The sequence below is a fragment of the Leuresthes tenuis genome, unplaced genomic scaffold, assembly GCF_036924035.1.
Source record: "Leuresthes tenuis unplaced genomic scaffold, fLeuTen1.0.hap1 SCAF_19, whole genome shotgun sequence".
Classification (NCBI taxonomy): Eukaryota; Metazoa; Chordata; class Actinopteri; order Atheriniformes; family Atherinopsidae; genus Leuresthes; species Leuresthes tenuis.
In genome coordinates this window covers 7,720,314-7,735,470 of record NW_027325373.1, presented here as the reverse complement: position 1 = coordinate 7,735,470, position 15,157 = coordinate 7,720,314, and the positions used below count along the sequence as shown (strand labels likewise).

The 15,157-nt window shown below is 37.1% G+C and overlaps 2 protein-coding genes across 3 annotated transcripts in view; one reads left to right on the top strand and one right to left on the bottom strand.

Annotated features, from left to right (window-relative positions):
- Positions 1-15,157, top strand: part of snx30 (sorting nexin family member 30) — a 360,763-nt gene that overhangs the window by 179,679 nt on the left and 165,927 nt on the right. The gene's annotated exons all lie outside the window — the stretch shown is intronic.
- grin3a (glutamate receptor, ionotropic, N-methyl-D-aspartate 3A) overlaps positions 1-15,157 on the bottom strand; it is a 51,391-nt gene that overhangs the window by 6,221 nt on the left and 30,013 nt on the right. Inside the window, exons 8-11 of the mRNA XM_072371293.1 lie at positions 8,592-8,707; positions 7,427-7,578; positions 3,134-3,295; positions 2,733-2,803 (exon numbers count right to left, since the gene is read on the bottom strand). Coding sequence (XP_072227394.1) covers positions 2,733-2,803; positions 3,134-3,295; positions 7,427-7,578; positions 8,592-8,707 — 501 coding nt within the window. The remainder of the gene's footprint in view (positions 1-2,732; positions 2,804-3,133; positions 3,296-7,426; positions 7,579-8,591; positions 8,708-15,157) is intronic.

The window sequence follows — 15,157 nt, the reverse complement described above, 5'->3', positions numbered from 1 at the left end:
TTTCCATCTTCTGTTGTCTCTTCATCCTTAAAGTTAATCAATAACCCAATTTGCTCTGCTTTTGACTCCTCCTCCCTGAACCCCATACAGCATAGATATTCTAGATATTACAGAAGTGCCTAAATTTTAGCATGCATGTGTGCCAGTTCGAGCTTGATCCTAATTCACACAACTATAAGTGGCGATCCGATGAAGTGTCCTGGTATTGCAGAGCTTGCTCTCAATTTTCTCAGACAGCTAATTGAGACTTTTGGGTTCTTCTACATCCCTGTTAACACAGTAAGAAAGTAGATTATGGTTCAGTTCTAAGTAGTAATTATGGCCAATTTAATTTCCATCCATGTGTTCCATTTGGTCACATAGGCTACCGTGAAGACTTTCAGTACTGTACTGTAGTGATGGGACTGATACTGGTTCTCTCTGGCTTACTGTGTTGTAGAAAATCTGAAGCTGGAGTCTTTGAACGTATAAAATCTTGTACACTGAATGTAAAGATCATCATCATTACAGTAAAGTGTTTGCCAAGCAGACATTTGACACAGCTTCAAGTTTCAATAAGAAGCTGACAATGAGACAGTAATAATTTCTGACTCTACGACAGAATGCAGGAACGATGCAGAAGAGCGTGATTGAATGAGTGTAATTATGCAAGAGTAGGCTGTCTATCCTCATTATCACAGGCATCCCTCACATGGACTTGTCTGCATAATCATTACGTGTATTTAATCCCCACCTGAGAGTCCACTCTGTGCCGTGTTAAAAAGGGATAGATGTGAAATAGAGTGCAGCTGAATTTTTCATGAAGAGCTTAATAAAATGGATTCTGTTTGCTCAACAAATGATATGGGCTCTGAAAAAAAAAAAAAGAAAAAATTCTAAACGTGAGCAGTGGCCAAATGGGATGCAGTGTAGTCGTGTCAGAATAAGTATAAAGCTTTATGTAAAGCCCTTTTCACACATTAGATATATAAAATAAATGTCTTCGTCAGCCTCTTAAAGACTGATAGCATTTTTCCATTTAGACATTGGTTAAGTTTGTGTTAATGTCTCTCATGGATTAGAGCAGAGAAATTCAAACGTGACTGAGCAGTACATCAAGACAGGTATATCATTAAAGTCCTCCTTGTTTTATTTGTTTTATATTGACATATTACCATAAAAGTTCATGTTAGCATATAAAGTAAGTGGTGGTTGTTTAAATCACAGCGATGGATGGAAGCAGCTGAAAAAAATGTTTTTTTCATATCAAAGCTTCCTTAATTGGCCATTGTAGTACTCGTATGGGTTTAAACGCACAACTGGAACCACAAAGATGTTATGAACTCGAGACAAACATGATCTTAATCTGAGCATCTCCGTTACTGCTGTTGGTCAGACAAGAAGCTGCACCACTCACACAACCCAGCAAGTCCTTTTAAAGTTATAGTTATTTCTTTTTTTCTTCTTTTGCTCAAAAACAAAATCACAGCATTGTGTTAAACAAAACAGTGGTAGATGAGAGCAGCAGAAAATATTTTATTTTCTTGTTCAATTGGCTGAGACACTGAAAAAATAAACGTTTCAGTGCTACAGCTAATTACAAGTAAAGTAAGTAAAACTACAAAGGACTAACGTGTGTGTGGGCTGTTATCTATGACTGTTATCTATGGCTATCTATGGCTGTTACCTGGAGCTAAATTAACCCACAATGGCTTTATGTGTTTAATTCTTGGTTAATGTGACTTCTGCAGAGCTGTGTTAAAGTGATATGTTCAACCAAGTAAGATTGAGGTAGCAAAATGTTGCAGAAAAGCACTGGGTTGCTCATTCAGACATGACATTGACACATTATGTTGCCACCATATTAAAGGAAAGCAGTGAAGTCTGAAAAGGGCTTAACTAATCTGGACAAAGGACATCCATAAGCTTTAAAAAGACACAAGTGCTGCCCCAATGAAAAGAAGCTTTCATGATTTACTGCATCTCCCTCTCACTGTTCGTAACAATACTCTGACGACAGCAAGAGATTATTTCCTCAATTTCACACACAGATAATTGCACTCCAAATGAGTGACCATTCTATTTAATTTCAGTTTAATAATGGGTCCCGTAACTGCCTATTAGATGTTAATTGATGTCACTTATTCTCAACCTGATGATTTGCCAAAGGGGCATTTAAGTTTGGGGAACTGGCTCCTGGCTAAAACTGTCCCTGTGCATTTTTATTGTCAGTGAAAGTTAAATTATGGTCCATATTTGATTTATGGAAACATTCTAGGTTTAGCATGACACCTATCTTAAAACAAAGCAATATCCTTTGTGTTTGTGATGTTTGCAGTGTACTTAAGACTTTTATAGCTCTTATGTGGTGAGATTACTAACTGCACTTAGTATTTGGTTTGTTTAATCTTTGACAAAAACAAAACAACGCTTCTAAAATATTACTGTTAATGTTTTATAGCCGCTTCAAGGGAGGAACAACACCGTTTCTGATGTATGCTTCCATGTGAAAAGTTTTAATGAACCTAAGTCCCAAAGAAAAAACACCAACATACTCTCAAGGAATTACAAATAATTATACCACATCTGCGCTCAATTCACATGCAGTTCAGTCACTGAGTGATGGGATTTTCCTTAAATCAAATTCATGGAAAAAATGTAATCAGTGTATATATATGACAATGATGTACTTGTCTCCTGCCTTCACCAAATTAAGCTGCACTGAGCCCAGACCACCGAGACAGGAACATTACCTCTTTTCAGGCTTGGCAACAGTTGCCAGTTTGTCATCAGTGAAGACTGAGTTGAGGGCTCGGTGTAATCTCTGGAAAACAAGCAACACACGAGCTGTCAATCTACGTTGTAAATTTTTATTTCTATTTTGTTTTTTTAATTATCATGTTGGTGGGGAATCTAACTTAAAAAATAGGCTGTGTGTACTTAGCGAGAGCAATAACAACGACAAAAAATTAACTGTAACATTTAATAAAGAAACAGAAACTTTACTGGCTGTATAAATGTTTTGTATTGTAACATTAGAATTTTAGCTTTTGAAGATTATCTTCAGATTGCCTCTCCTGGTTACTATGATGTAGTCAGTGTATGACTTGAAGTGTGTTGTGATGTCTTCGTGTGTGTTTAACTCTGTCCATACCTGACTAGTATGCAGCCAGTATTTGTAGCGTGGCTCCTTGACCCGTGGGATCACCAGCTTGTATACAATGTGTTCTGCTATTGTTGTCAGAAGAGATAAGGCCACGCCCACACACAGCATCACAAACAGACCAGAGAAATGCTTTATACCCATCTGCAGTGTCTGGAGAGAAATAGGCACAAAGTTAGTGAAAATCAGAGAAAAAAAATGGGAGGATAGAAAAAAGAAAGACAGAATGCACAGATCAGCTGCAACTGTAAAACAATCTGCTTAATATAGCATAATATTGTGCACTAAATATAATTTGAAATAATATAATAGTTTAATAACTGAACCAAAAAAACCAAAGTATTTTTGAGTCCACCCTTCCATCCATTTTCTATACCCGCTTAATCCGTCAGTCAGGTTGCAGGAGGGCTGGAGTCTATCCCAGCAGTCATCGCACGAGAGCTACAGCCTCTTTATGAGGACCAAGTCTGTGTCAGGATATCAACAGCAAAGAGCACTGTGTGCATACCAAAGAGACATTAGAGGCTTTGGTAAAATGGCATTATTTGACAAACTGAGAATGAGAACGGACTGAGGCACAGTGTGCTCTAACACTCATCTGTTATACTTGGTATAAAGGGTTCCAGCAATTTGTGCTAAAGGTGCCCTTAAGTTAGATCAGATGACATGGGCCAGCCTCCACTCTCCTCACACACCAATGAATGAACTTAGAACTTAGATATGCTCTGATCCAGTCATCTGACCTTCATTGTTTGTCCCCTGTCAAATTAGCTCTTTTTACGTTTGCTCATTATTATTGCTTGAAAAAAATGAACATCAATAACTGACAGTTTCTCTTGCTGTTAACGCTATCCAATAAGTTGACAGTTACCACTGTAAGAAGCAATCGATTTATTCTGTTCATCTGTCAGTGGCTTGACTGTCACTGATCGGAGGGAATATTGATGAATGAATGTTGTTGTTGAATGATTTTAATGGAAATGACTAACAGGAAAAGTCTTATATTAAAAAAGAGATTAAAAGTCTGTCGGTTTGTGTTGGACTGTAGAAGCCAGAAAAGAAGTTTGTGTTCTCAAAACCAAAGATCAATATGAGATATTGAAAAAAAGTAATTATAATGTAAAAACTGAACAATTGACATCACTACAAAGGGACTGAAGTAAAAGCTGTAATGTTTGCTTCCACTCCTGAATTTGGGTATGGTCATTCAAAGAAAAATACTTTTTCAGCAAACTGGAAGTCTTCAAATACAATCAGCATCTCTCAACACAGCTGATTACTCAGGATTTCAACTTTAAATCTCGGACAACTTTGGGCTGTTTACTGACTGTGCCTGAATTTAAGAAAAATTGCTCGGATTAGTTTTACCCTAGGTTGCCCAACGAGAGTGTGAACCCTTCTCTCACAAAATTTAATTTGATCTAAATGTGTCTAATGAAACATCTCAGAATCACCAATCCACAAATTTAGCCATCTCCAAACGTAATGTCATATATTTCGTATAGGACCACTTGTTGCAGTTTCTTCAGATTTTTCTCATTAGAATAATTTTAATGGTGAGCGCAGAACAGTGTGTGATACAGGGGCAGCTGCAATGATTGCATTATAAAGTCATGTTGGAAAAGAATACATGATGGACTAAATTCATCACTTGAGTACTGTAACCTGGCAAGTTGGCTGTAAAGACATTTTTGAGAGTGGGAGTCGATGACTACTTGTAAATCAGACAGTATAGACAGTAGTCGCATGTGACTGCTTGGGAATACTCTTTAAACTTTGTGGAAATTCCTTGAAAAAAAAAAAAAAGAAGAATTCCATTAACACAGTCAGGATGGGATTTCTGACTTTAATCTAACCTCATCTATCTTATACTCAAAAACAGGATCGGTTGTCCTTTGTTAAGCATATGTAAGCATATGATATATTCAACAACTTCGTGGTAACATTCCCACATCTTGACTCACACCAACCATATTGAACAAAAATTCCCTTTAGCACAAACAGATGAGCCGCAAAGCTATGCAACAAAATTCTGTGAATAACTTCAATAAAGCACATTATCCTCATAATATTTGTCCATTTTAGTACAATTTCCTTTTTTTTTATTAATGTTACATTTAGCTCTTTCTCTGTTAGATAATTGAATAATGTGCCATTTATTATATTGATTCTGTTACTTGAAATGGGATCAACCTCTTTAGGGTGACAAAGAGCTGGAGAGTTGCCAGAGAGTTTGGCTGCCAAACTGAAGCCAATCCATCAGATTTTTCAGCTTTTCAGAATCTGCAGACTTAATAAAAGATTGCTAAAATAAATAAATAAATATGTAAGCGGAAAGTGCTGAGCAGGACTAAACTGAGCCAGGCTTGTCAGTAATTCATATAGCTTACATCATGAACTTCCAGCCGATACTGTCCAACTTTCATTATGACCACATTGAAATGAACAACACAGAGCCCAAACATCATTTTGGTCTAATGATTTTGAGTTTTTATCTATAATTTGAGATCTAGTAGTGGTCCATCATGTGGTTTCTAAAAGGCACCTGTGTGAAAAAGCTGCATGTGATATTCAATGACAGAGAGATAAAGAAAAAATATCGGCTAAACAGCTTTCTGTGCAGACTGAGGTTTGATGCTGCAAAATGAAATGTACCTGGAGCAATTTAAATGTCTGCTGCTATAGATAACATCTACAATACGTCTCGTTGCCAGACATGGGGAAATGTCTCACTATGATCATATTTCATCTTTGGCATATAGTTCATTCTTCTACCAATATGAGAATCACATCATAGCAGGTGATGAGATGATGCTGTAATTTACAGGCAAATACCTTTAGTGCTTAGTTGGATGTAATGTAAGTTCTAATTAGAATATGAATACAAACAGATTGCGATGGTTTGAAAAAAATCTTAAACGCTGTACTGTATCATTTTTAGAACATAGAAAAACATATCAAAGTCATTTTACTATTTCATGAAAAGTTATTAGCTCACTTAAAATGGACCGAGACAAAATGCAAAAATGTTCTATGGTCAAACTTATCAAAATTTGAAATTCTGTTTTTTAGAAATCAAGAACACTTTGTCCTCTCAACTAGAATAGAGGGAACATTTGGCTTGTTATATGAGCACTCAGTTCAAAAGGTTGCGTCTCTGATGGTATGGGGGGTGCATTTGAACCTCCGGAACTGGCAACTTGCAAACCTGGAAAGGCATGATCAATGGTAACAGGAATGCTGGTTTTAGCGCAACATAAGCTCCCAACCAGATGACATATTTCAGCAAGAAAATGCTAAACCAGATACTGCATCTATTGTGATGGACTGCTCTATTATGAAGCTATGGTCTGGCCAGTCTAATTTGCCTACAATCCAGACCTTTTACAAACTGAAAAGAATTGGTGCATCTTGAAATGCAAAAAAGACCCAAGACTATTAGAGCTGCTAGAATTCTATATCAGACAAGAATGGGACAATATTCAACTAACCCTTTCCCAGAGACCCATCAACTGGTCTCTAAAGTTCCTAGACATTTACAAACTGTTGTTAAAAGAAGAGAGGATGATTTTGAGAACTTAAGATGAGCTAATATTTTTTTCATGAAATGGTAAAACATTTCAGTTCCAACGTTTTCTATTTTGGATCAAATATTGATTCATGAGATTTGGAAATTATTGCATTCTATTTTAATTCACATTTCACACAGTATCCCACCCTTATCAGAATTGGGGTTGTATGAGGAACAGATGTTTAACTGTCAGCCAAACAGAACCGAAAAAATAAATGAAAAAAAGAAAATCATACAGACACACAAAGGCAGAGCTTAGAGTCCTTTTAGGGGCTACAAAGTCACAGTTGTTTGATGAGATAGCCAGGCTTCAAAAAGAGGTAATTGTTCGATAACAGCAGAACAGAATACATCACAGGGCCTAAATGTTATGTGTTATGTGAACACAGCTTGTTTTGGCAGCTGCAGGGTCAGAGGCCACTGTGTGAATTAGAAAAGAACAATTACTGTACATGGAGGTTACTGAGTGCAGGAAAGGCATTTTGAGAGTAATGCCAAAAAAAAACTGTTGCAAAAGAAAAGTATTTTCCATTTCTTTAAGTGACAGGAAATGCATCTTCATACATTTATGATATTATTAATGGTTTATCCAATAACTTTATAAACAGTTTACTTAAGTGTTGTGCAGTCAAATCCAATCTGTTTTTAAAAAAAATGTAGTTTAAACAATAATAATACGATAAAATCAATCCCTTTGCCACCTCCGCACTCACCTCAGTCACGGCAAAGCTGCGCTTCCCGCAGGGCACAACCTTGTACCATTTGTCATGTAGCATGTCCATGAAGCCATCTGATTTGTACTGACTAACAAGCGCTGAGAAGTTAGAGGTGAGAGGAGAGTTCTGAGGGAGGCCTATGCCATAGCCTGCACATGGACACACAAACAAACAAAATAGAGACTGAATGACCATGGTAAAATGGCCATCTTTACGCTTTGGCCATTTCCTCTGGAAGAACATCGTTTTCCAAAACAAAAAAAAAAACTGGATATTTGTGACTATATCTGTCTAAGCATGCCAGAAAAGTGTGAAATATTCTGCAATAGCCAATTACAAAAGTACCTTGCCCACACTGATTGATTTGCATTATATCCTGAAGGCTTAAGAGTGCATTAAGTAATTAACAACAGCACTGGAATCTGGGACTGTGGTGGTTTGTAATGGACGCAGCTGCCATGGGAGCATTTTCACAGTGGGAGGAAGAGTACTAAATGGACCAGAGATTAACTGTAGACAGTGGAGAATGTAAGCTTTTGAAAGCCAGAAGATTAACTACTGTACAAATGTCGAGTGATTGATATTGTTAAAGCTCCCGTGGTCAGCTAGTCTGCAGTCATACAGAGAGGCCTCTAAATGTCAAATCATAATCAAGAACCACTGTGTGTGAATACAACTGTGATGCTGAGTATGAATGAATTCAGTCTAATATGATTTTTAACACCATAAGTGGCTTGTGAATAAACCTACAAAGATTGCAAAGCTTTTGATCTATAAACCAAGGGAATCTGAAAACACACTACTTTACTATACTCACTACTACTATACACACTACTATTGTCAATGAAAGTTTTAATTGTAAACTGAAGGGAAAACTCTGAGATATGGAATGGTATTTTCTCTGCTCTGCTCCAATAAATTGCAACAGGAAAAAAAAAGAAACACAATGTGGTCCCAAGCTGAGCATTGCTCACATTTCACAGCTCCTAAAAACAGTGTAGTCCACAGCTGTTAGATCACATTCTCTTTAACATGAAGGCAAAAAACAGTCATGTCTAAGATCTGACCCAACAAAAATGTCCATAGACTCACAACAGAGATACATTTTCAATTGATATGCCTTCGGAGTTTATTTGTCATATAATAAACTTTCACATGTTACCTTCTATTGCAAAGGGTTTCCCGACTGTTAATGTTTTACAGTCTGCATCTATGGAGACCTCATAGTCCAGCAGCGCTTTGTCCATGATAAATGCATCCAGTTTCTGGGGGTCAGCCCTGTAATTGTACAGCAAAAGAACTGCTGTAAGTGTCCGCTGCAACACATCACTGTGAACATGACATTTAAATAAATAAAAAGAATTCAAAGTAAATTTGCTAATCACCAGAGAAAAAAAAACAAGCAAACCCCCATGCTTTATCTCTTCCTCACACTAGCAGTATCTCTGCTGTGTCGCAGTAACGATTTCAAGCTGTAACTTCACTGTAATGGCTAAGTTACAACAAAGGACGTGCCAAGCGTTTTTCACTTTGGTTAAAATATGTTTGCAGTTATAACAACATATTACATGTTGAATCATGTATTTCAGGCCGTACGTCTCAGTGGAGACATACTGGTGTTTGTCATCTATTTTTCTCTCTTAAACTTTACCTTTTTCAGGCGCAGATGGTAATAATGTTCCTCCAGAATAATTTTCATGTCAACTTTCCCCAGATAATCAGGATTGTAAGACAACATGAAAACAACAAAACATGTAAACTCTTAGACGCCTAATACGTTTCTTGTTGGTTTCAAAGCATTCTGAACTTTTGCCCGCTGAAAAACAGAGATCTGCTGCATCAGGAAAACTAAACCTAATTTATCGGCTTTGGCTCATTTCACATGTTTTGCTTCTCCTCCCTCGGTACATGTGTGTTTTGAGTGTTTGTGTGTAGGCGGTCAGGTCAGTTATACGTAACAGCAAAAATTAAGAGAAGCATCTTATTCTTTTTCAGCGCACCAAAGTCAGACTTGGACCAACAAAGTAGACCGTCTCTCTTGTTACCAAAGGCAGTTTGACAAAGTCTTCATAAGAAAGGAACATTGTTTTTTTTTAATTCATCATGATGTAATGAGGAAAAAAACAATACAGTGAAAACAAAAGCAGGGCTCAGAAAGTCTAAGGTTAGATCGATGATCTTTCATCATTGTAATAAAATAAGAGGCCCTTTCATATCTAAAACTGTAAGATAATGTGTTTGGTATTATTTCTCAGAATTAAAAAAAACAAAAAAACATTAGGACTGTTCTAAGAGAAACACCACAGATTTTGTGAGAGTTGGAAGAGTCAGAGCCAGGAAAAAAAACCCTGATCATTTAAAAAATAGCAGCACAGTGAACAGGAGAACGCTTGTTGATGAAAAACTATTTAAGTAGCAGTGTCTTTGAAAACATGTACTTCCATATCTGCACATGGTAGTAAGAAGTCTATATTTGCTTCATGAGGTTAAGACACTGTTGCTCCACAATGCAGCGAGTATGAATATTATGGGGTGTTGAGGTGAAGAACAATGATGAGCTGTTATATGACACCTTATATAGCTTATATAGCGTGCATTATGTTCAGACATAGCTGCACTGTAGCAAAGGTTTGGTCTGACATATATCTTTAAATATTGTGAGAATCTTTTAAAAAAATTAGTTTTTTCACTAGACCGTTCTGTGGTACAAAAACTGGATTTTAATAAACATACAACACTTGATGATAGTTTTGCTTTTCTCATGGGATTTTATTATATATTCTTGCATAACTGTTGACGCTATAAATAACTGCAGCCATAACAGTTGTGAGCAAGAATGGCAGCTCTGGGAATATTGAAAGGCCTTGCTAATGCACCTTTAAGAACAAAGGGTCATACTTGGAGATTGCTTGAAATTTCTGAAGTGCAATAGTTGGCTTGTGTGCTGCTTTAGGCTTCTATGGGCTGCAAGAGAGAACATCAAGGATAGTAAGCTCCAACTGTTGGTGTCTCCCCTGAGATTGTCTCTATACAAAGCTGATTGACTCAGTATCTTGTTTGTAATTTGACCATTTCTATTCTGTTTCTGCAGTCTTTTGCTCTGGGTTAGAGTTAGTGAACTCAGTATCTTGTTTGTAATTTGACCATTTCTATTCTGTTTCTGTAGTCTTTTGCTCTGGGTTAGAGTTAGTGAACTCAGTATCTTGTTTGTAATTTGACCATTTCTATTCTGTTTCTGTAGTCTTTTGCTCTGGGTTAGAGTTAGTGAACTCAGTATCTTGTTTGTAATTTGACCATTTCTATTCTGTTTCTGCATTCTTTTGCTCTGGGTTAGAGTTAGTTGATCAACACTGTTACTTTTTTTTCCATTCAGAGGTTGCTTTGATTGTCTTGTATATTTAAATTATGTTTGTTTATGTTTATGCATTTAGCAGACGCTTTTATCCAAAGCGACTTACAGGTAGGCAGATAGGGTAAGGGGGCCTTGCCTAAGGCCTTGCCTACTGGAGGTACCTTTCATGCAGGGGTTTTGAACCCAGGTCACCCACATGAAAAGGTGGCAATCTTATCACTACACTATCCAGTGCAAACAGGGTATTTATATGCAACTGGCTCAGTAAAAGTTCATGATGACTGCGGTTTATAAAGAAAAAGAAGTTTATAAAGAAAAATAAGTTTTCTGCATCTAGCTCATGCTCTGAGTGGGCTTATTGTCTTTGCTTCTGTCTTCACGTCTCTCATCACCTTACTGTAAATAGTGACTATAAATGAAAAAGTTTGTTTATATTTCATTTCATGGGTAGGTGAATGCTGAATCAATAGAGCACGGTTTGCATTGTGCTTCATGGAGAATCAACAGTCCATTAAATGATAAAGCACCAACACACTAAACATAAGAATAAGTACTGAGAAAAAAGAAACTTAAAGCAATGACTAAGGCATGAAAAATTAGCCGTTCTTCTTTGAACTCATAATACAGCTAGCTTCAATTATTGAAAGTGGGATGTAAATGATAAAGAATTTCCCCTAACCTTTTGCATTGTCTGAATCTCACGTTTCTCTCAGGCTGGTCTTGTCTCCATTTTTCCAATTCTTTTGTTGGCCCCCTGCCAATACAGCTTGTCTTTAAGTTCTGCCAATTTATTTGTATTCCTCACAAGTCAGTTATATAGAGGTGAGACATTAAGTCACAACACACTGAGCGAGGCTTTTACAAATCAGATCTAAAATGCCTTTACTGAAAGCTACAGCCAACTGAGATACAAAGACTCCCCAAGCGTCACTGTAGGTTTTACTTTTTGTCAAGGACAGTGCTTTAAACTTTGCTCTATCCTCCACACACCTTCTGACAGTTCATTATTACAGATTTGAACAGGTTGCTTTTTACAACCTTGGTTTTGAATACATTTTATGACCACTGCACTTTCTCCACCTCAACCCACTCAGCAACCATGACTGAAAGTATTATGTCCTTTCCTGCATCAACCTCCTTACATAATGTATAAAAAAACTGCACACTTGCATCCGGGTTGCACAAATGGAAAACATAACTAGTGAGAAGAATTGTCAGAGGTGTTATTCACTGTAAAATACACCAGTTCCATTTATGCTTAACTTCAGCAACTGGTTAGGGAAAAGTCTTCAGACTATAATGAAATATCTTAATAGGATGTATCAGCCACTGTATGAAGCACACTTTAATAGCTGACTGATGACTGATAATGATCTTGTCAGTCATCTTTCTCCAAATGCTTGAATTATAAAGAGTTGTTGCAGTTACAGCTGCTAACAGACCTCTAATAATGAATCAAGGGAAGTTAATATAAATGACTATGATGCAAAGTGTTGGTTAATATTGTCACATAAAAGCTGAATTTGAGTGTTCACCTTTGCTTCACTTACATTTAATTTTTATCCCTGTAATAAACGTCAGTGATAAGTGCACACACAGAACGACTGAAACAGCTGATGACATCAGAGCTCTTTAACCAAAATGAATAGGTCAATGTTGTTCTTTGTTAAAGAACCCTGCACAAACGTATGTCTCTTTTTTCTACTCATTTAACAAGTGGTTAAAATACAGATCATGTTTTCTTTCTATCAAAAGATGAGTGGTTTGACTCTTAAAGCTAGTTGCTTTTGCTTTTGTGTACCCCTACGCCATTGCCTGACGCACACCTCCAAAGAAGAAGCTCGTCAGATCGACAGATTGACATTCAAAAGTATCGAAAATGCATTTGTTCATCCAGGTCCCTCAGTGGGTGAACCAGTGTTGTAAATTCACCCGTTCCCAACCTCGACCGGTTGTATAGACCACCTCCGCAAAAGTCTTCTTTGTCGCCTGTGCTTCGACATTTGCAATATAAGCATTTGCTCTTCAATATTGATGAGCTCCAACTGCAAATACAACTGTTCCACCTTGGTTGCCATTGTTTACTGTTGTTAACTGTGACCGGAAGCAAGGATTCGGCTATAACCCCTGAAACCACACAAACACACAGCAACACTCCCCTGGCGTTGCAGAGCAACGTGTTCCCTCGACGCAGAACTTCAATGATGGCGTCACGTTCTATGCTGTCGACGTGACGCAGAAGCATAAATTAGGCTTTAGTCCTTCCATGTGTCAGTGTCTCTTTAAAACACCACAATACTCTTAATATTGTCATAGTTACATATAGTTCAAATATATAATATGAAGTGTTGTATGAGTGTTTGTATGGACTGGTGAATGATAAACACATTAATTACTTTGATAAAGTCAAAATGTGCAACATAAATGTGGACCAGTTACCATTTATTTCTTTTAGTGCCCCAATAAAATTTGCCAACGAACCAGCACGCACAACAGCAGGACCTTCTTCCAAGAGGAATACAGCCATCATTTGCACACCTGTGCCTTTTAATGTCAAGAGGTCTGCTTTGAAAAAGGTCTATTTACCCTGCCTCTCACGTTCTACAGGCATGGTACATACTCTCCAGCTTTTAGTAAGTGCTGACAGCACAAGTTTGTTTATTTCTCAGTAACCCCTTAATTCCAGATTGCAACACTTACTCAAATTGAAATTGGCTCTCGCTTTAGACACCTGGGATTTTGCCAAGGCTGCAGTCTTACCATAACTCACAACATCTTAAGCAATTAACACAAAAGCTACATCGTTAGATTAGTAAAAAATAGTTTATCCAATCAGAATAAAACCTGTTTCTATCTGCTTCTGTTCTGCAATATATTCAAATGCACAAAAATTGATTTATTATTTTTTAATAATATTGTAACTACAATTTTAGGAAGCTAGTCTTGTGCACCTCTTCTTGTCTCTGTTTTCAATTTCAGAAACCCTAATAAAGGACAGACTTCTGCCAGTCACAGGTCATATTAGAGAAACTCAAAATGGATTTTTAAAAAATGCCCATGCTCATGCACACAGTCTAGTCCAGTCTGAAATTCCTGTAGGACAAATTCAATTTCAGCATTTAGCAAGAGCACTTTTTGGGCTTTTTTTTAAATGAAAAAGAATGAACGAAGCACATGTTCATGTCAATAAAGTAATATTGATTGAACTGGAGTTATGTTGTATACATATTCAATGCTATCGATCAATAAGCTACTACCTTAATTTTCTTGTAATATCTGAATGTATTCCTGTGTTTGGTCAGGTTGTAGAAGTATATTTACCATTTACTAATGCAGATTTGCTGCTGTGTATTGAATATTGGCTACACAGTAGTTAAGCCCTCTGTTTTTCATTATTTTAAAGCTAACTGCTGTGGTTGTGGTCAATTCAGATTCATCTACATGTATGGAGACTCTAAATAAAAGATAGATGAAGACACCGTGACGTCAAGCAATGGATTGTGAATTGCCATTTTGAAGCCTCGAGTTTGGCATTTTGTAGCTACTATCTTGGTCTTTAAGGAGCAGCAATGCATTATTTAGATAAGAGGGTGGAGATGGAGAGTAATACTTCAAAGCCAATTGAATATTATTTGAGGATTAGTATGTAATGAGTTATGGAGTTATTTTCAAAATGACAACCAGACAGATCAGAATGTGAGTACAGTGGTGTCAGAGATGTTTTGGAGCATTGCTGCCATTAGTTGTATTGCACTTCGAGACACTTCTACACTGGCTTAATCTCCAGCAGCAGATTATTTTGTACATCTTTTTTTTTATACAACAAATGAAGTGTGCATCAATGCTTATCTGATTGGTGGGACTTGGGGCAGAAAGTTAACAGCTCCAGGAAGAAAGTCTTACATTCCTTTTGTTTGTTTTCTTTCCTCACACTGCCAACAAACTAATCCCAAAATCCAGTTTACATTAGACCCTTTGTTGATGTTGATTTTTCATGGTACTCCCCTGTCATTGCAGTACACAGTAGTGTCATAGTATGATTCCTTGTGTCCAAGCTACACATGATATATTACTGATATTTATGGAGTAAACCTCAACCTGGAGGTTATTCTGCAGCAGACTTGGATTCTGTTTTGTTGCCAAGTTGTAATTTTCTAAAGATGACAGTTTTACTTCAACCCTCTAATCAGTGTTTAGTAAGCTCAGTTTAAAAAAAAAAAAAATCTTGTTTCATCCTTTCAAATCGTGTCCTTGGCTCGGCCTGCTTTCCAGCTGCCTTTTCACACTACATTCTGCATTGCTCTGCGGGGATGCCAGTTGAATGTTGAAGCGGCTTAGGATGACAGCAGTGTCAGGGTAAAAAGAAGGGTGGGCTC